This window comes from Mizuhopecten yessoensis, unplaced genomic scaffold (genome assembly GCF_002113885.1).
Source record: "Mizuhopecten yessoensis strain PY_sf001 unplaced genomic scaffold, ASM211388v2 scaffold2927, whole genome shotgun sequence".
Taxonomy (NCBI): Eukaryota; Metazoa; Mollusca; class Bivalvia; order Pectinida; family Pectinidae; genus Mizuhopecten; species Mizuhopecten yessoensis.
This window is the reverse complement of record NW_018404789.1, coordinates 13,017-33,154: the sequence shown is the minus strand read 5'-3', so window position 1 is coordinate 33,154 and position 20,138 is coordinate 13,017. Positions and strand designations below refer to the sequence as shown.

General features: G+C 38.0%; 1 protein-coding gene across 1 annotated transcript in view; it reads left to right on the top strand.

The window, feature by feature from the left end:
- Positions 1-19,756, top strand: part of LOC110446663 (probable acyl-CoA dehydrogenase 6) — a 62,050-nt gene extending 42,294 nt beyond the window's left edge. Inside the window, exons 5-9 of the mRNA XM_021491920.1 lie at positions 3,642-3,809; positions 10,504-10,677; positions 11,099-11,260; positions 17,438-17,588; positions 19,468-19,756. Coding sequence (XP_021347595.1) covers positions 3,642-3,809; positions 10,504-10,677; positions 11,099-11,260; positions 17,438-17,588; positions 19,468-19,576 — 764 coding nt within the window. The 3' untranslated portion in view covers positions 19,577-19,756. The remainder of the gene's footprint in view (positions 1-3,641; positions 3,810-10,503; positions 10,678-11,098; positions 11,261-17,437; positions 17,589-19,467) is intronic.
- Positions 19,757-20,138: the final 382 nt, after the last annotated feature.

Sequence of the window (20,138 nt, the reverse complement as noted above, 5' to 3'; positions counted from 1 at the left end):
GGGGGGGGGAGTGAATTCAGCGGTATGTGTTTTGACATTTTCTAGCTGAAATGAAGATTGTACCTTTTCATTACATGTATAATAAGGCTTATATGTGGTCGGTTACTTTCGTTATATAGAAACTTGGCGTCGTTTTTTTGGCTTTCAATGGTAAGGTGTCGAGAAGACATGCCCTCAAGTTTTAATTGATGCTTACTTATTAGAAGTCACGGCGGATCTGAAATGGTGGATCCCCAGACTCTACCTGCAAACTTGCCAAGGAAGTGCATTTCATGCTATGCAAACAAGTTTTTAAACATTTATATTGTAGTTACTTAGTAGTGGTCATTGATGTGATTACTGGTTAGTTGTCACTGTTGTAATTACTGAGGTAGTGGTTGTTGTTTTAATAACTTGGTAGTAGTGTCTGTTGTGGTAACTGGGTAGTGGTCATTGTTGCCATTGCTTGGTAGTTGTCATTGTTAGGATTACTGGGTAGTTGTCACTTTTGAGATTACTGAATATTTGTCACTGTTTTGATTATTCAGTAGTGGTGACTGTTGTGATTATTGGATTGTGGTCACTGTTGTGTTTACTGAATATTGGTCACTGTTGTGAGTATGTGGTAATGGTCAGTGTTGTGATTATTGGGTAGGTGTTGCTGTTGTGATTACCTGGTAGGGGTCAGTGTTGTGATAACTTGGTGGTGGTCATTGTTGTGATGACTGGATAGTGGTCATTGTGTTTTGATTATTGTGTAGTGGTCACTATTGTGATTTCACAGTAGTGGTCACTGTTATGAGTACTGGATAGTGGCTACTGTTGTGATAACTGGGAAGTGGTCACTGTTGGGATAACTGGGTAATGGTCACTGTTGTGTTTACTGGGTAGTTGTTACTGGGTAATGGTCGCTGATGTGATTACTTGGTTGTGGTAATTGTTGTGATTACTTTGTAGTGGTCGCTGTTGTGGTTACTGGGTAGTTGTCACTGTTGTGATCATTTGTGAAACATCATAAAGGAAATGTCTATCAGATTAATAAATTCTATTTCCAAGTATGAATCATTGTGTGTGAGGATTTGAAGGATTATACCTGAATCAGCTGTAGATTTCTTTTCCATTCCATCAATATTCATATTTCAAAATAATTCTTGGATTACCATTTTCCCTCATCAAGTAAATTTTACAGTATTCTGTTAGATTAATTTCTTTTTAAATACTTTTTCCTCAATAAAATTCAACAGTGATATGGTCAGCTTGATTATTATGTCTCCCCTTCGAATGAAGGGAGACATATTGCACTTCTACTTCTTCTAATCTGGCTTGTCCGGTCTATAACTTTTAAACCGTTAAAGATATCTTGATGAAACTTTAGGTATGCATGCATATCACCCACATGGCGTGTGCAGTGCACTGGAATTAGGTCACTGTGACCTTCACCTCAAGGTCAAAGGTCAAATAAGTGCACATTTTCAGTAAATTCTTGTCCGGACTGTAAATTTTAAACCGTTGGAGATATCTTAATCAAACTTAGAGTATACCTGCATCACCCACAGAAGGTGTGCAGTGCACTTGAACTAGGTCTCCTGCCCCCACTATATACAGAGTTATGGCCCTTTGTTTAATCTTAATACCTGAGTTTGTCCAGAGCATAAGTTCTATGTTATTTCACCTACGTTGACCATACTTACCATATTGATGTATCTTGAGAAGACGGAATTTCTCACACTAAAATCAGATTTAATGCCCCACTATATACAGAGAAATGGCCCTTTGTTTATTTTTAATACCGAAGTTTGTCCACGGCATACTTTCTAAACCATTAAAGATATCTTAATCAAACTTGAAGTATACCTGTATCACTCAGAAGGGTTGCAGTGCACTGGAATTAGATCTGGTACGTCACTATATACAGAGTTATAGCCCTTTGTTTATTTTTAATACCGAAGTTTGTCCATGGTATAACTTCCATGTTATTAGGGCCCCGCATCGAAGATACTAATTCATCTGTCTGTCCGTCCGTCACAATCAAACAAGGTATCAACTGACCAAAGGTCAAGGTCAAATTTTGTATCTTTTTTCCTGATGAACATTTTGTTATGACATTATGAAGCAAAGTTGGTTGGAATTTAACAAAGAGTCAGCTGACTTAAGGTCACGGTCACTGGGTCAAAGGTTAAGGTCAAAATCAGTATCTTTTCACTGGGGAACATTTTGTTATGACACATTGAAGCAAAGTTGGTCGGAATCAAACAAGGAGTCAGTTGACCATAGGTCAAGGTCACTGGGTCAAAGGTGAAGGTTAAATTTTGTATCTTTTCACTGGTGAACATTTTGTTTTGACACTTTGAAGCAATGTTGGTCAGAATTAAACAAAGAGTCAATTGACCAAAGGTCAAGGTCACTGGGTCAAAGGTCAAGGTCGAATTTTGTATCTTTTCCCTGATGAACATTTTGTTATGACACGTTGAAGCAATGTTGGTTAGAATTAAACAAGGAGTCATTTGACCAAAGGTCAAGGTCACTTGTTCAAAGGTTGAGGTCAAATTTTGTATCTTTTCACTGATGAACATTTTGTTATGACATTATGAAGCAAAGTTAGTTTGGATTTAACAAGGAGTCAACTGACTTAAGGTCAAGGTCACTGGGTCAATTTCAAGGTCAGATATTGTATCTTTTTTACTGATGAACATTTTTTGTATGTTATTTTGAAGCAAAGTTGTTCAGAACTTAACACAGAGTCAACTGACCAAAGGTCAAGGTCACAAGTTCCAAAGGTTCAGGGTCAAGGTCAAGTTTTGTATTTTTCACTGATGAACATTTTGTTATTATGAAGCAAAGTTGGTCGGAATTGAAGAATGAGTCAACTGACCAAAGATCAGGGTCACTTGGTTAAAGGTCAAGGTCATTTGGGTCCAAAGGTCAAAGACAAAGTGGATCTCTTACTTTGACCCTGGCTCTTGATGGGGGAGGCATTTAAGGTGAAATAAAACATATCAAACCTAACAAATGAGTATTGCACTGGTATTTACATTTCTGTTAGCCCAGCAAATATGGAAGTGGAAGGAAACAAGACTCGCATCATAGTACATGAAAAATGTATATTTTGCTTCATTGCAATTTTTTTTGAAGTCCAAATGTCAAACGTCAAGCTCAGTTATATGGGCAGATTGCTTCTTGATGATTATGGGGGATATATTGCCACAAGACAGGGCCCTTACTGACCTGTCAGTGTTTAGTTTCACCTACGTTGACCAAACTTGATAAAGTTTTAATGTATCTTGGGTAAGTAGGAGTGTCAAACTCTTAATTCGGGTTCCAGGCCCCACTATATAAAGCGATATGGACCTTTGTTAATTTTTTTATACCAGAGTTTTTCTATTGGCTATTAAGGGCGGGAGACATATGTTTCTGTTCACAAACACAAAATTCTAGTCTATGAATCAAATAGAAATATCTGTGGTGTACGATGGATAATATTTGATGTACATACCTGGATTTATATTTGAATTAGATGATATCTAAGTTCATGGTACATACATGTATGTCATCTAAAATTGTATGGCAATGAACTGGCAAAAAATGAAAAAAATAACCTGTTTATTTCAATGAGATATTTGTCTCATTTATACTGTCTTCAATTTCCTTGAATGTTTGTTTAGGTATAAAGACGACAGCAGTAAAACAAGGTGGTGACCTGGTGATAAATGGGGGTAAGATGTGGACCACCAATGCATTCCAGGCAGACTGGATGTGCTTACTGGCTAATACATCGGATGGATCTGTCTATGGCAACAAATCACTTATCTGTTTGCCTATGAACTTACCAGGTAAATATAAAGAGCAAATAACCAAACTGTTAATCATACATGCCAGAACTTTCCAGTGCAAAATAGTGTGATCAGATCCGTTTTTGGTGAGTTTTGGAAAAAAATAATTCTGTGAATAACATATAAGTGAAAATTAATAAGACAGAACATATCATTATCTCATTTATGTTGTACTGTAGCCTTTACTTACTTTGTTGGAACCAATATAGGACATTTATTGTTATCTTTGGGAATTTTAGGGGGGTTTGCACACTGACTCAGCTATGGACATTTTAAATTAAACAAATCACAAATGTTCCATTATGATTCTACTCAGTATATTACAATTTCTATTAAAATGAATATAAACAAAACAAATCTTTAAAAGGACTTTGAAGTGTTTTTTGAATAAAAACTAAAGTATTATTAGCTCACTGGCCCAAAATGCCCAGGGTGATGATATTTGGCCAGTAGCATGCTGGGATGCATAGCTGCCAACCCCGGATATACTTAAAAGAGGGTCATACCGCCCGACGTCTTTTTTCGCAACAAATATTAGAAAAGTAGATATTAAATTAGAACTTTGATAGTTTAATGATGTAATAGGTACATTCTACATTTATCGAACTATTCTTCCAGCAGATCTAGCTGATCCTCATCCACAATACCAAATTCAAAGCTGAGAAATAAAAAGATTTGTCAACAACACAACTTATAAAATTAATTCATAATAATAAATATGATACTGTGTTTTCACAGGCATTTTCTTTATGTCAATTAAAATGGTCCTGACAATAAGAAGTCGCACCCTACTCATATAAAATATCAGTTTTATACGAGAAGGGTTTGAATTCTTATTGTCAGGATCAATTTGATTGATTGAAACAAATCATCAAATGCCTGTGCATATTTTTGAATGTCTAAGTAACGTCGTTTTTAGCACCAGATCCTACTGAAATGTGCAGAATGGAGCGTTTGGTCCACGACTGCCAGACTTTATCCACTATAACTCATTTTCCTAGGACATTTGTTACCGCACGATTTCTCACCCCGATACGATTTCTCAGCCGTGTGAGACATCTTGCTAAAATTGCTACGTTCGCAACTATATTTCTCACCCCGACACGATTTCTCACCTGTTCACCTGGGTGAGAAATCGTGTTAGGAGTAGGCATATTATCTGGTATCGTTGTTTTTTGGCGATTGTGGTATATTTAGGCTTTTAGGTCACCTGAGCTTTAGCTCAAGTGACCTATTGCTATCCGTCTTCGTCCGTCATCCGTTGTCCGTTAACATTTTACATTTTCAACTTAAGCTGAAATACTGGCAAAGGGATTTCATTAATATTTCATGGGAAGGTTACTGACATCTCCCCGACAAAGTGTTGTTATTTTTCGGGTTGATCAGAAATCCTATATGGCCGATATGGCCGCCATTTTGAAAAAATATTTCAAACTTAAAGTCAAGTTCTGCTAGGCCAATTGAACTGAAACTTTGTAGGAATGATCAACTCATGGTCCTGACAAAGTGTTGTTATTAGGGGATACGGGTGCCCTATAGTAATCACTCTGTCTGTCTGTCTGTCTGTCTGTCTGTCCAAAAATTTTGTTCCTGTCTAATAACTTTGGTATTAATTGACCGATTTACATGAAACTTGGTCAAAGGTCAAAGGTCAGGTCATACAGGTCAAATTTTGCATCTTTTCACTGATGAGCATTTTGTTATGACATGATGAAGCAAAGTTGATCAGAATTAAACAAGGAGTCAACTGATGAAAGGTCAAGGTCACTGGGTCAATGTCAAGGTCAAATATTGTATATTTTTACTGATGAACATTATTTTTATGTTATTATGAAGCAAAGTTGTTCAGAACTTAACACCGAGTCAAATGACCTAAGGTCAAGGTCACAAGTTCCAAAGGTTCAAGGTCAAGGTCGTATTTTTCACTGATGAACATTTTGTTATGATATTATGAAGCAAAGTTGGTCAGAATCAAAGAATAATTCAACTGACCAAAGATCAGTGTCACTGGGTTAAAGGTCAAGGTCCTTTGGGTCCAAAGGTCAAAGACAAAGTGGAACTCTGACTTTGACCCTGGCTCTTGATGGAGGAGGTATTTAAAGTGAAATAAAACATATCAAAGCTAACAAATGAGTATTGCACCGGTATTTACATTTCTGTTAGCCTAGCAAATATGGAGGTGGAAGGAAACAAAACTTGCATCATAGTACATGTAAAATGTATATTTTGCTACCTTGCGATTCTTTTTGAAGTCCAAATGTCAGAGGCAAGCTCAGCTATATGGGCAGATTTCTTCTTGATGATTATGGGGAATATATTGCCACAAGATGGGGCCCTTACTGACCTGTCAGTGTTCTAGTTATTTAGATGATTCATTAACCTTATTACAGCATCGGGGTCGAAAAATGGAATATCAGGCTGAAAGTATTTTTCTGAAAAATAATCGTATTTTTTGCATTGTATTTCCTGGGAAAGGACATTTATTCTGATTTTGATGCTACTTTTCCTGTTTGATACCGTTTGTTTTTAGGATTTTTTTCCCCAAAAAAATAAATCATTTTCTTTCCATTTTTATTCACTCCTGGGGAACCCCAGTTGGGACTGTTAATTTTGGTTTCAGTCCCAGATTTTGACCTCTGTTTGTTGGGCTATTCAGTGTCTTGCTTCTGTCGGAATATACCTGGCGCTATATATAATTACAAGCTCTTGGATAACTCAGATATCGATTTCCTTTTAAAAAAGGAATAGCATCAAACCTAAAAATTTCACACAGGAATTACATATAACCTTAAGATGTTCCGAGTATGAATCAGGCACCTTTGAGGTTCCCGAAGGGGTAAACTGTCGTATTATAATTGATATTGACTGATTTAGATATTTTATGTCTGACCAACGACTACCGTTAATATTTGCGTATAGTGCGCACTATTTTAAGGGGAAAATGAAGTGTCAAGAAAGGGGTGTACACGATACTCAAGAACAATCCAAAACCAGTCCTTGGTCGCGACCATTTCTCGTAAAAAATTTCGAGGATTTTCGGAAATGTTTTGAAATATGCTCGCGGCAATAAAACTGCTAAATTTCGTTGAATAATCCCTGATTGCATTGCCAATTTAACAATTCCGAAAAGTTGCAAGTTTAAGTCATATAATACTATAGAATTGGATAAATAAACTCTAGTAAAGTAGGCTCAACTTTTCAGGACGTTACGTTGTGAATTGATAAATACTGTAACATACCACGTATCGGGAAACATAACGAAGATATGGATTGCATTTATCACTCTGTGGTTAAAATGTCGTTCTTGGGTAAATTCATGCTGAACTCTTCAATCTTGACCGTAGGAATGTGTCAAAACGACATGGGTAATGTGGCGAAGTTAGCAAGTTTGTGTACCGCAAAGAGTCAACGTTGCGTTATAATATTAACCGGCAGGTATTTACAAGGTGACATCCGTGCGAACTGAACCGATAATGATAAAAGTTTGAGTTTGAACATTAAATATCAACGGGTTCAAAACATTCCAATCTTTTCTTTTCGAAGGAGAATTTTTGAAATCACAATTGTTTGGTGTTCTTCATGTCTCGCGAATTCGGCTGTTGGCAGTCCTCATCGGAATGACTGCCTTTAAGCGTACACATTCTGCCGATATCGATGACCGATTCAGTCGGATTTGCAGACGATCAGAAAACTACTTGGAAAAGTGTATTTCATAACATAAAATAGTAGATTTATCCGTATATAAGTTTGAATATTTTCTGAAACTCATTGTTGTGAAACAACATCGTTATTATAATTCCAATTAACGTTACCTTGTTCTGCCCATGCCAGGTGACCGTGTAAGCGCGCATATCCGTATATAAGTTTGAATCTTTTCTGAAACTCATTGTTGTGAAACAACATCGTTATTATAATTCCAATTAACGTTACCTTGTTCTGCCCATGCCAGGTGACCGTGTAAGCGCGCATATCTCCCATATTCGAGGTGTCGGTCAACGCTTACGTTATATTTGCAACATGCTTTCTTATTAATTTCATGTGTTGGCATGGCTACCTGAACAGCATGTATATATTTACACCTGGTAATTGTTTACCATTTTGATTGACAGGTGGAAATATATCCGTTGTAACTTGGTCAATGATTTATTGGAAAATGATCATACAGAATAATGGGGTGACTTTCATGTCATTCTGACATATTTCTAGTTTTCTGTTCAAATCTGACCCCAAAAACGTACCTGCTCACTATACCCGCAAATTTACGGTAGATCCCCACCCCATATAACCATATATAACCATTGCTGGGCATCAAGAGACAAACACAATCATAATATAACTTGGTTCGCACAGGTCTTGAAAAACCTTTGAATTTGATGTAAGCATTAAAAAAACCTTGAAAATCAGTGAAGTTAGTTTCTGTCATGTTAATTCAGTATTTTGTAAACATTCGTTGCAAACAATCATTATTTTTAACACAGATTAATCGTCAAATTGCAGATCGTAATTTTTAATAATTCCGGAAAATATATACCGATGAAGTTTCCGGTGTTACTTTTTCAATTCGTATCATAACTGCATTTGAATTGATTAAGTCTCGTAGTCAAAGCGCCAAAGTAACATACGGTCATGCGCATTAAGAGTATTGTTAACAAGCGGACACACACGGAACAACTGCGATGCGGAAGTGCGTTTTTAACCGCAAATGGCTTGCCGATCCCAGATTTTTCTGGTTGAGAGTGTTCAAGGGTGACAGGACTTTTGCTTTGTGCTCGCTGTGTTACAAAATTATTGATCTGGACAAGATGTGGGAACACGCCCTTACATCACATATGAAAAGTAAAAAACACTTGAAAAGGAAAGGAAAGCTTACACCACAGGAGTCAAACTCCTGTGCTTACACTACCTAGTAACACAGTCAAACTGCATGAGAAAAAGGTTGAGGGGAAAGCAGGATTAACTTAAGAAACTCGAGGACTTGTCAAAATAAGTAAATTCTTTGAAGCAGTAAATTTATTGTTTTCTTGCAAAAAGAAGAAAACTGAAAATAGTAAAGGTAATGTTTATTAAAATTGTTTGTTTATTTTGCAATATCAAAATTTATCTTGAAAAACCCTTGAAAAGTCCTTAAATTTTGAGGTCAAAAGTTTGTATGAACCATGTAAGAATTGACCCTGGGGTCTGGGCCCACCTCTAGGGACTTTATTTCTTTGACAAACTTTTGAAAAGGTTTTGATCCCCATCCCATGACCATATATTCTTTTGAATTAGGCGTAAGGAGATAAATACAGTCGTGATATTATAATTGGTTACAATCGGTTCCTGCAAAGAAAAATGGTGTTTTGTTCAGGTGATAACAAAAAGAAGGAGCTCAGGTTTTCAATATATTGATATGGTAGTTACAACTATGTGTTCTATTTGATAAAATTGTTAAAGGAGCTCGAGGTCACTGCTGCCTAGTTAAAAATGACCAAAAACAGATATTTTCACTCCTTACGGCACAATTGAAATCTTTCTCCTTTAGTATCTCCTTTAGTGTATACGATAGAAGGGAATTCAGCCAAATTTTGTGTATTCTCAGCATCCTTGGGCAAAATTTAAGGGACTACATTTTGTATAAATGGAGGATGTGACACCCCTGTTGGCAGAGGGGCGGGGCCAAATGGGAGAACTTGAGGTAAATAAATGTTTAAAATCCATCCACTTCAGTTCCATTGAAGGGAGTTTTACCACACCAGGTCCAATGGACTGGTGAGCTTATGCTATGGTGCGGCATCTGTTGTCTATCCAATCGTCCATCCATCCATTAATCCATCTGTCCTTCTGTTCATCAGCTTTTCCTTTAAAATGCTACAAGCCCTGAACGACTCAGTGGATTTTGACATAATTTGGCTTAAAGCATCCTTGCACAAAGAATTTTGTGTAAGCAGAGAGTGTGACCCCCTTTTTAGCAGAGGGACGGCGAGATAGTGGAAATTGAGGTAAAGCTTTAAAACCTTTCTTCTTCAGTACGATTTGAAGGATTGAAAACAAATTTTATGCAGTGCATCTTTAAGCAATAGGAACCCAATTTTTTGTTTAAACTGAGGGTGTGACCCCCTTGGGAGCAGAGGTTGGGGCAATAGGGGACTTTCACTTTAGATTAATCTTCCAAAATCATTCTCCTGTTGTACGAATTCAAGGATTTCAACCAATTTATGTGTAGGACATCCATGGGCAAGGAGGATTCAATTTTGTATAAACTGAGAGTGTGGCTCCCCTAGGGGCAGAGAGGTGGAGACCATTATGGTGAAAAATGGGATAAATAGTTAAAATCCTTTTGCTTATGCATGAATGGAGGGATTTGAAAGAAATTTGGTTTATTATTACGTATCCTTGAGCAAAGGGGATTCAATGTCATATAAATGGAAGGTCCATTCACCCCTGGGGGTAGAGGGGCTGGACCTAATAGAAGTATGAGTATATGTTGGACATGTTGTAATTCACAGACATTTTCTCATTCAATTAACACCCATGCCGGTATGAAAATTTAAAAAATTGCCATTCAATCCTTATATATATAAATATAACCTCTCTGAATGTTACATCCCTCAAATGGGCTGTTTAGGGCATTGCTCACCTGGAGTATGTGCATAATAATAACTAAAGGTAATTAATTATGAAGCTAATATTATTAATTCCATAACTTATGTTGAAGGAGTGAAGTTAGCACGAAAAATAGACAAGATGGGAATGAGGAGTTCTGACACTGCACAGGTACATCTGGAGGATGTACGCATACCAGCCTCGTATATCATTGGAGAGGAAGGAATGGGATTCACATATCAAATGTTGCAGTTCCAGGAGGAACGCTTGTGGGCTACAGCAGCAGGTAATCATTAGCGTAAAAAAGAATTACTTAAAATTAAATAATTCAACATTGGCAAATAAACTGTGAATACAATGTATATATCTAGTGCCTAATTTCCATGTCTACTTATTTACATGATTGTGTTTTAGATTACTTAATTTTGAGATATTTTATTTGCCAAATGAATAATTGGGCGTTATATAAATCCAGTTTGAATGTGTATATCAGATTATTTTACTAACCATTTCTATCTTGTTTATTCATCTGTCATTTCAAACAGTTGACTACTGAGTTCCCAATCTGTTGATTAATATAGATCTCACAAATTAATGACTGAAACATTTTGTTTGAAAATGTTTGAAAATCACTTGGAATATCACATACCTTTTCTTTGCTTGCTTGGTGTTATAATGTCCAGGTGAACATAAATGTCTTATTACAGCTATACTTCCCCTGGATAAGTGTATTACTACGACAGCAGAATATACTAGCCAAAGAAAGGCTTTTGGACAGCCAATCCTTAGCAACCAGGTGGTCCACTTTCGTCTGGCCGAGCTTGCCACAGAAGTGGAGGCTCTTCGTTCAATGTTGTACCGAGCAGTAGGTAAGCCTTGAATCCTCTTAATTCTCTTTTTGATATAGGATATTGGCCAGGTGATAAATCAGATGGGTTGTCAAAAAAATAATTCTTTGATGCACTTGAATGGCAGGTTCCAACGACAATACATGTAGGTTTCAAGTTCAAGTTTTTTTATTTACCAAATGCAATACAGCATATTTATCTCAAGACCATTATTCTTAAGAAAAAAACAACTCCAACACAGTAATGGGATTGAAGGCCACAGATTTATTCAAAACCCCACAAAACTAGATGGCTACATGTATCAATAAGCATTTCTGGAACTCTGGCAAAGACTTATATCTCCAGCTGTATGCCCACCAGCATGGTGACCGGACAAAACAGCAACCAGATAGGACTGTTCCTTGGGAAACCAGGCGAACACAACCCTTGTGCAAAGCACGCCATGCTCCAAGCAGTTGCCTATTAACCAATATGATATCCATCTCTTGCCAGAGTTATCTTCCCCTTATTACATTACCACTGAATTATGTCCCTTGGGAAAACATAGCAGCCCTAACCATGATACATGTAACACTTTAATAAGATAGGGTATTTGCTTATTGAAACATGTTATGTTGCCAACTTGCCAGAATTCTGCCATGTTTAAAACAGCAAATCTGTGACAAAGAAAATATTTGAAGTCATGTACATGAATGATTCATGTAAATCATTTAGCAATTCAGTATCTCTGCCCACTGTCCACAGTCACTGGCCAATATTTTGGGCATAAGTTAACTTTGAATCTAATAATAAGATGTCTTTGGTAATAAGACTACACCTCTCCACTTGTGATATTTGTCCGAAGACTATACTTACAATCAAATTTAGAAAAGAAACACTACTCATTTCCAGAATGAGTCTGCAGTTAATGCAGGCCACACACACTAAGCAGACTTATAATGTCCCTGCAAGGCATTCCAGAAATCCATGATGAAGTTGGTGTAAACTGAAAGATACAAAATCTAAAAGCAGTATGTGCGCTCACTTCCCAAGTGCTAAACATCTTGAAATTGCTGGAAAGTTATGTAATGGTAACATAATAAATCATAATATGCATTCATAGTCAAGGCTCTAAAGAAAATTACGCAAATGTTTAATAGGGGTCGGGAGGGTGGGAATTCAAACTTTTTGTTGTGCACACATGTGCATGGCTCTTCTCCCAAAATATGACTACACATGCCGGAAATTCACCCAATAACATGGAATTATGGGAAACCATCTGTAGATAACTCTGACATCCTGTAATACTTCAGATTTATCAAGAAAGACAACTATTGTGACCTTATGATATCAAATATCAAACTTCCATAATGGCTTCAATAAATTTGATAACCGTATACTGCGGTAATCAGTAATATAGGGAGATATGTAAAGATGATCAAGTCAGTATGAAGCTTGAATCCAGGTGAAAATTTGTCCATGAAAAGGTGATCACACAATTTCACCCAATGGGGTATTTGTTAATAAAGATGCATCACATATTTACCAGTTATAAAATATTAAAACAGATTGACTGATACATGACAAGTATGTATACAGTGTACATATTAATATTATGTTAATTAAGTCACATAAAAAGTATTTAACACATGAAAAGAATGATAAAGCTAACAATAATTTGACAACTTGAGCTACCTGTTCAGAGTCCGACACAATTTGCCGTCTTCCGGAAGAGGAAGATGCTCTCAGAAGAGAGCATTCTGGGTATGACAATCAAGCAGTCGGAAGACTTCCAATATGGCAGACATAAACAAACTAACGCGTGCTTGTTTAGAAGGAATAAATGCATTGACCACAACTGTATCAGGAATCGTCTTGTTTCCATAAATACACTGAAAATGGCAAAACGTGCAAGACCATATATATAGCACGTCACTGTAAATATATATAGATTCTAGTGTTTGTATCAATATTGAATTAGGTCTTGGAACAGGGCCTATTGCCAACACGTTACACTGCCATTGGAATACCTGGTTTTCTAACCACACGCTTATTTTCTGTAAACACCTCATTTGAATAACTCTGAAACGTGTTGGATATGACGAAACTGCAAAACATACATATTTAATGCAGATTATTACTACGATAGCTGTTAAAAGCGATGAATGTGTAGCAATTTAACACATTCCTCAATCACCGCATTTCAAAATTGCGTTGGCTACCTCCGTCATCTTGGAATGGAAATCTTCCACCTCGTGAATGGAAGACCCAGAAGATTTTCCTGAAGCAGAAGAGCTCCTAATCGAGTGATTGGAATGCATCTTCCAGAAGCAGATGACGGCAAATCATGTCGGACTCAGCATTTATTCCTAGCTAGCAACAGGAGGTCAACAGGTGGTAGTGATGCAAAATCTTTCTTCCCTCAGGTAGATATTGGACTAACCTAATGAGCGGGCTAAGGCATTCTGTTTCCAGGGTTGAATCACATATGTGAACAATTCTCTGCTACTTTTGTAATAGGCCTGTGACAAGATGTACCATTAGGCTAACAGAGCACAGGCCTGCCTTCCCAAGCTAATATTGGAGACAATAAATATCAATAAACTGTATTGCTTATGATAATAAAAGAATTGAATTGAAATACTCACTACCCATGAATGGATCATTAGCTGTCAACCAGCAAAAGATGAGAAGAAAGGACTATGTATGGTTTTGGCCTTTTTTGGCCCCCAAATCCATCATAATTAAAAATCTTCAATAGAACTTTCAAATGACTGTTTCTTTAATTTTGAATACTTCCCTGGTACTAATATTTGAACATTTATTTAGGTTCTCAATTATGGCTGCCATGTTAATCAGTAAATATTTGCATAAATTAATGAAATTTGAATATTCAGTCAATTTTGACAGTTTTTTGCCTTGTTTTTCTCTTATAAGTTACCATAGAGTGCACTCTTGAACAAAATTCTTATTTCTCCTAAAGATGTATTATAGGTGCCTACACATTATCCTTTGATTTTGAGTTTGTTCAAGCATGCGCTCTACAGTTTCCAGGAGAAAAACTATGCAAAATATGACAAAATTCACTGAATATTTTTTTCTTTCTAATTTATGCAAAGGTGGGGTCAACATTTGGCCCCCTCTTTGATTTCTTTTACTCTTTTGCCATATGTAGATACGTAAAATTGATCAATAACTGCATATATGATTATTCATAATTACAACTGATAACCGTAGTGGACCTCCTTGCATAACACCAGGTCGAGTGACGGGGGTATCCTAACAAAGTGACAGATAAATGTCACAGGAGAATGTTATTTTGAAAATGAATTATGATAGTGTACAGTGCATAAAACTACTGTTATTTTGATACTTAATATGTCATATTGGTATACATGAAGTAAGCGTAGTGATACTTTAAATTGGAAAAACATGCAAAATTTTCACAAAATTCAAAATATAACCAACATTGTCAACTTACCTATATATAAACTTGGCCACGTGCACTGTACAACAGACAGAAACCAAGATGGCGGACGAGCAGCTCAAGCAGTTCAAAGATTTGAAAGAATTTATCACAGCTCTTGATAGCAAATTATGTAACAAAATAGGGGAAGTAAACGCAAAAATTGACACTTTTAATGCTACTGTAGAACAATGTGAGCACAGAATGAACAAACTCGAACAGAAAGTTGACGACGAAGTAAATGACACGATGCGTCTTATGTTTAAATCATTTAATAGATTCAAATGGATCGAACACAGATATTTTGCCTGTAGCTGTATATTATTAGTCCACTTTTAGTTGAGCTTATGCCATACCACAGCATCCATCGTCTGTCCGTCAGTCAACTTTTCCTATAAAATGCTACTTGTCCTGAACGGCCTGGTAGATTTTGACTAAATTTGGACTGAATTTATCCAAATTTAGTCTGGAGCATCCCTAGGCCAAGGGGACTCAATTTTGTATAAATGTTGGGTGTGGCCCCCCTAGGAACAGAGAGGCAAGGCCGAATAGGGGAAATGGAGGTAAAACCTTTAAAATCCTTCTCCTACCGTAGGGATTAAAGGATTTTATCCTAATTTAGCCTGGAGCATCCTGGGGCTAAAGGGACTCATTTTTGTATAAACGGTGATTATGGCCCCCCTGGGGGCAGAGGGGCTGACTTGAAAAGGGAAATTGAGGTAAATATCGATTATATATAAAGATATTTGAACCCCCAAAAAATATTTAAACCTTATTTAAACCCAACATAAAGAAGAAAGCTACAAGTCACACAGGTAACTTTCACACAGGTAAGTTATCTGTGGGGTAAATATATATATGAAACAGACTATAATTGGTTTGCCATTGTCTTCCTAAATCAACACTTTCCTTTGTTATATAAAAAGTGGGGGAAACGAGAACACCCCCTCCTACCATAGGGATTAAAGGATTTTTAGCTCACCTGGTCCGAAGGACCATGGTGAGCCTATGCCATACCGCAGCGTCCGTTGTCCGTCCGTCCGTCTGTCCTCGTCCGTCAACTTTTCCTTTAAACAACTTCTTCTGAAGAACGGACAGGCCCTACAAAGTTTGAGAACGAAAATGACCTTGACCTACTTTCAAGGTCACAGGGGTCAAATGTGTCAAACACTTCAAACGACTTCTTCTGAAGAACTAAAAGGTATAGAATCTTCTATTTGGCTGATGGCATCCTGGGATGGAGCCCAACAAAGTTTGAGAATGAAAATTACCTTGACCTACTTTCAAGGTCACAGGGGTCAAATGTGTCAAAAGCTTCAAATGACTTCTTCTGAAGAACTGAAAGGTATAGAATCTTTATATTTGGCTGGTGGCTTCCTGGGATAGAGCCCAACAAAGTTTGAGGAAGAAAATTAGTTTGGCCTACTTTCAAGTTCACAGGAGTCAAATGTGTCAAAAACTTCAAACGACTTCTTCTGATGAACTAAAAGGTATAGAATCTTTATATTTGGCTGATTGGTTCCTGGGATGGAGCCCAACAAAGTTTGAGAATGAAAATTACCTTGACCTACTTTTAAGGTCACATATGAGGCAGATATGTCAAACACTTCAAATGACTTCTTCTGAAGAACTGGAAGTTATAGAACCTTAATATTCGGCTGGTTATTTCCTGGGAAAGATCCCAACAAAGTTTGCGAATGAAAATGACCTTGACCTACTTCCAAGGTCACAGAGGTCAACAACATTTTAATGGATTTGTTCTTAAGAACTAAAAGGAATGGATTCATAAGATTTGGCTGGTAGCTTTTGGAATAGAGCTACCAATTTGAGAAGGAAAATGACATTGACCTACTTACAAGGTCACAGGGAAAAATATGTCAAGCAACTTCTGAAGAATCAAAAAGCATAGAATCTTGTAATAATATTTTGCTGGTAGTTTCAACAGATGGAACCAACAAAGTTTGCGCGGGAAATATTTTTAGTGCAACATAATATTTAATGAGAATATTTTGCTATGACTGCTTACATATTCAGGTGAGCGATACAGGCCCTCTTGGGCCTCTTGTTGTTTTTTGTCACTTTGAATGATATTTCTGTACATGTTAAAAAAAAAATCAACTCTGTATAAATATATCAGGTGACCTTTAAGGCCCATGGGCCTCTTGTTTTGTATTTACATGTAATGAGAAAAAGTAAGCCCTGAAGATTATCTACAAATGATATATTGCATAAATAGATTTTGAGATCTGGCTAAAAAAGTAAAAAACAATGACATACCTATGTCGTCATGGCCGCCAGATTATACTTTTGACCTACTTGAAAATGTTCAATAACACCTTTTAATCATGACCTACACTATATCTGAAAGACTATGAACATATCTGCTACCGATCAAAAGATTAAGACGCTACAAAATCATTGCAGAAGAATAATGATTAGAAGAAGAATAATAAGACACATAAAAATAACAATAGGGCTTTGTGAAAAAATCTTGATCAATCTTTATAAACAGAATAAGAAAAATAACAATATCAATAGGTCTTTTCACCTGATGGTGCAAAGCCCTAAATTTAAATAATATAATAATCATAACAAAAACAATAGGTCTTTTCACCATTAGTAAAAGCCTTAATGTTACTACACATGGGGTTTAATTAATCATCTTATAATTGGTGGACCTGTTTAAGGGATTAACTGATTGTAATCATTTGCTTGGACAACACTAATAACTTTGATTCCTTGGTAATTTCCAGGCCAGTATATTCAGGGAAATGATGTGACCATGCTGGCCTCCATGTGTAAGCTAAAGAGTGGACGACTAGCTCGAGAAGTCACAGATGGATGTCTACAGTACTGGGGAGGCATGGGATTCACTAACGAGGTTCTAATCAGCAGGTTTTACAGGTGTGTCTGAGTTAAGTTAAGCAGAAATGGTAGCTAGCAGACAGGTAATATGTAAATCTTGGAAAAGTCCAAATTAGCTTCTAGCAGCAAGTTTACAGCTTGTTAGCCCACCATCATTATGTTCACTTTCTGGATGATTAGAGGAACTTTAACCAAATTTGGTCCAGGACATCTTTGGGCAAAGGGGACTTCATTTTGTATAAATGGAGGTTGTGGCCAAAATTGTGAGTAGAGCATCCTTGTGCAAAAGTATCACTGTGTAAGTGATGGGTTTGGCCCAGGGAGCAGAGGGTGGGGGCCAAGTAGGAGGAATTCAGATTATTCTTTCAAATCATTCTCCGTCAGTAGTGAGTTAGAGGGATTTGGTTCAGAGGGGGTGAGGGGGAATCCATTTTGTATATATGGAGAATGTGGTCCCCCTTTGGTCAGAGGGGCTGGGCACAATGGGGGAACATAATGATAAATGTTAAAAATCCTCCTTCTGAACGGATAACCGAGGAAAACCAAGTCTTGGGAAGGGAGAACCTCTGACTTTTCCCTGGAAGGGATAAACCCAAGGCGGCACAGTACGCCAAGAACCGACCTTGTGCTCCAAGACAGGGCAACTGGATCCACTTGGAGCAACAGGGAGTCATCGAAGTAGATGTGTGCATCTACCCGGAGACTGTGGAGGTGCCCCACTACTACCTGCAACAACTTGATGAAAACCAAGGGGGCCATAGTGAGGCCAAAGGGCATAGCGCGAAACTGATAAACCTTTTGCTCGAAAGTGAACCTGAGGAACTTCCCAGCCGACTTCCGGAAAGGAATGTGAATGTAAGCATCCTTCAGATCGATGGACGCACTGACGGAATGATGTGTCGCAGCGTTTCCATCTGGAAGTGCAGGGAATCAACGTACGTGTTGAACGTACTGAGTTTGATGATGGGCCTCCAGGCACCAGAGACCAGAGAGCCTCCACCTTTCCAGGATCGAAAGGAGACGGGGGGAAAAGATAGGCTCTCGTGACAGAGGTGGATCCCTAAGAAGCGGGATGCAGAGACCTTTGGACAGAACTCCTAGAGCCCAACTGTCTGATGTGTTTTCTTTCCAATGAGGTACGAAATGGGACAGCGGACCGCGACTGGCAAATCTGGAAGGGGCCAATCTAACCCTTCCCAAACCACAGCGGCGGAACCTCCGACACCACAGGGCGTGGGAGCTGCGACAGACAGTGGACAAGGAGTTACCATGGGCAAGGAAGAGTCATTTTGGGGGGGGGGGGGGAACCAGGGGCCATACCCCCGCCGCCATAAGCCGCACCTGGCTGACCTGACCAACCCCACCCAGACTGACATACAGAAGGGCCTAAACCTGTAGGGCCAGTAAAACCAGTCCCACCGGGGACGCAGCCTGCACCGGCAAACCCGAATGCAGCAGCGCCGGCACTTACTGTAGGAAAACCCAGGGAGGGGACACAAGAAACAGAGCTGGGAGCATAGGTTTTTACACCAGTGCTCAAACAACGGTACAAACCAGCCGAGGCTAGCTAGGCCCAGGCATCACTTACCACCGGACTGGGCAGTAAATACTGCACAGTGGTGGACGACGAGCTAGACACTATCACCACGCCAGGGGTGAGAGAGAGGGCCATGTCCAACGAAACTAACCCTTTAACAACGGCCCCAGTACAGGCCGAACCCGCAGAAACGAACCTCAGGGAAGACTCGCCAACAGCAATAGAGAGTTTTCTCATAAAGCATGTTCCTTAGTAAATCTATTTGAATATATGGACTTTGATGACTAATTTCCATGTCATATTAACCCCACATTAAGTTAAACAGTAATCATATGTAAGGGTATAACACCTGTTATTTGTATACTTTTGTTTTCTTCTCAGGGATTTCCGCCTGCTGTCCATAGGGGGTGGGGCTGATGAAGTTATGCTGTCAATCATATGCAAATACATGGACACATTACCAAAAAACCCAAAGAACTCTACAAAATAAAAATGATAGGATAGAGTAAGGAAGTGAAAGAAAAGTGGAACAGTTTTCATTCACTGTGATCCTCAAAGTTGGAACATATATTCCTCAAAAATACCTGCATAAAATGTACACCTTGAGAACCCTAATTTGTTATCAGAATCAAATGTTTTCAAATAAAGGAGAGTATGATTTTTTTTATTATATCTGCTGTGGCATAATTCAGTTGATTTTGTTTTCAGGGCCAAGTGAGGTTATGCCATGGTGTGGCATCAGCATTATTTTTAACTCTTATAGTATGGTGTGTCGTTTGTCGTCAATTGTCTGTCCACCGTCCGTCAACTTTAACTTTGAACGACTTCTGCTTACGAAATGGAGCATATATGGCCATGATGTTTGGCCAGTATGTACCTGGGACTGAGTGCTATATTTTGTTCTCAAATAAAGGACCTTGACCTACTTTCAAGGTCACAGGGGTTAAATATGGAAAAACCATTTAACAACTTCTTCACACAACTCCAACAATCCAGGTGGAGTATAAATTGGTCTGGGGTGGATGTTGCGGTATCTGTGCTGTAGCATTCAA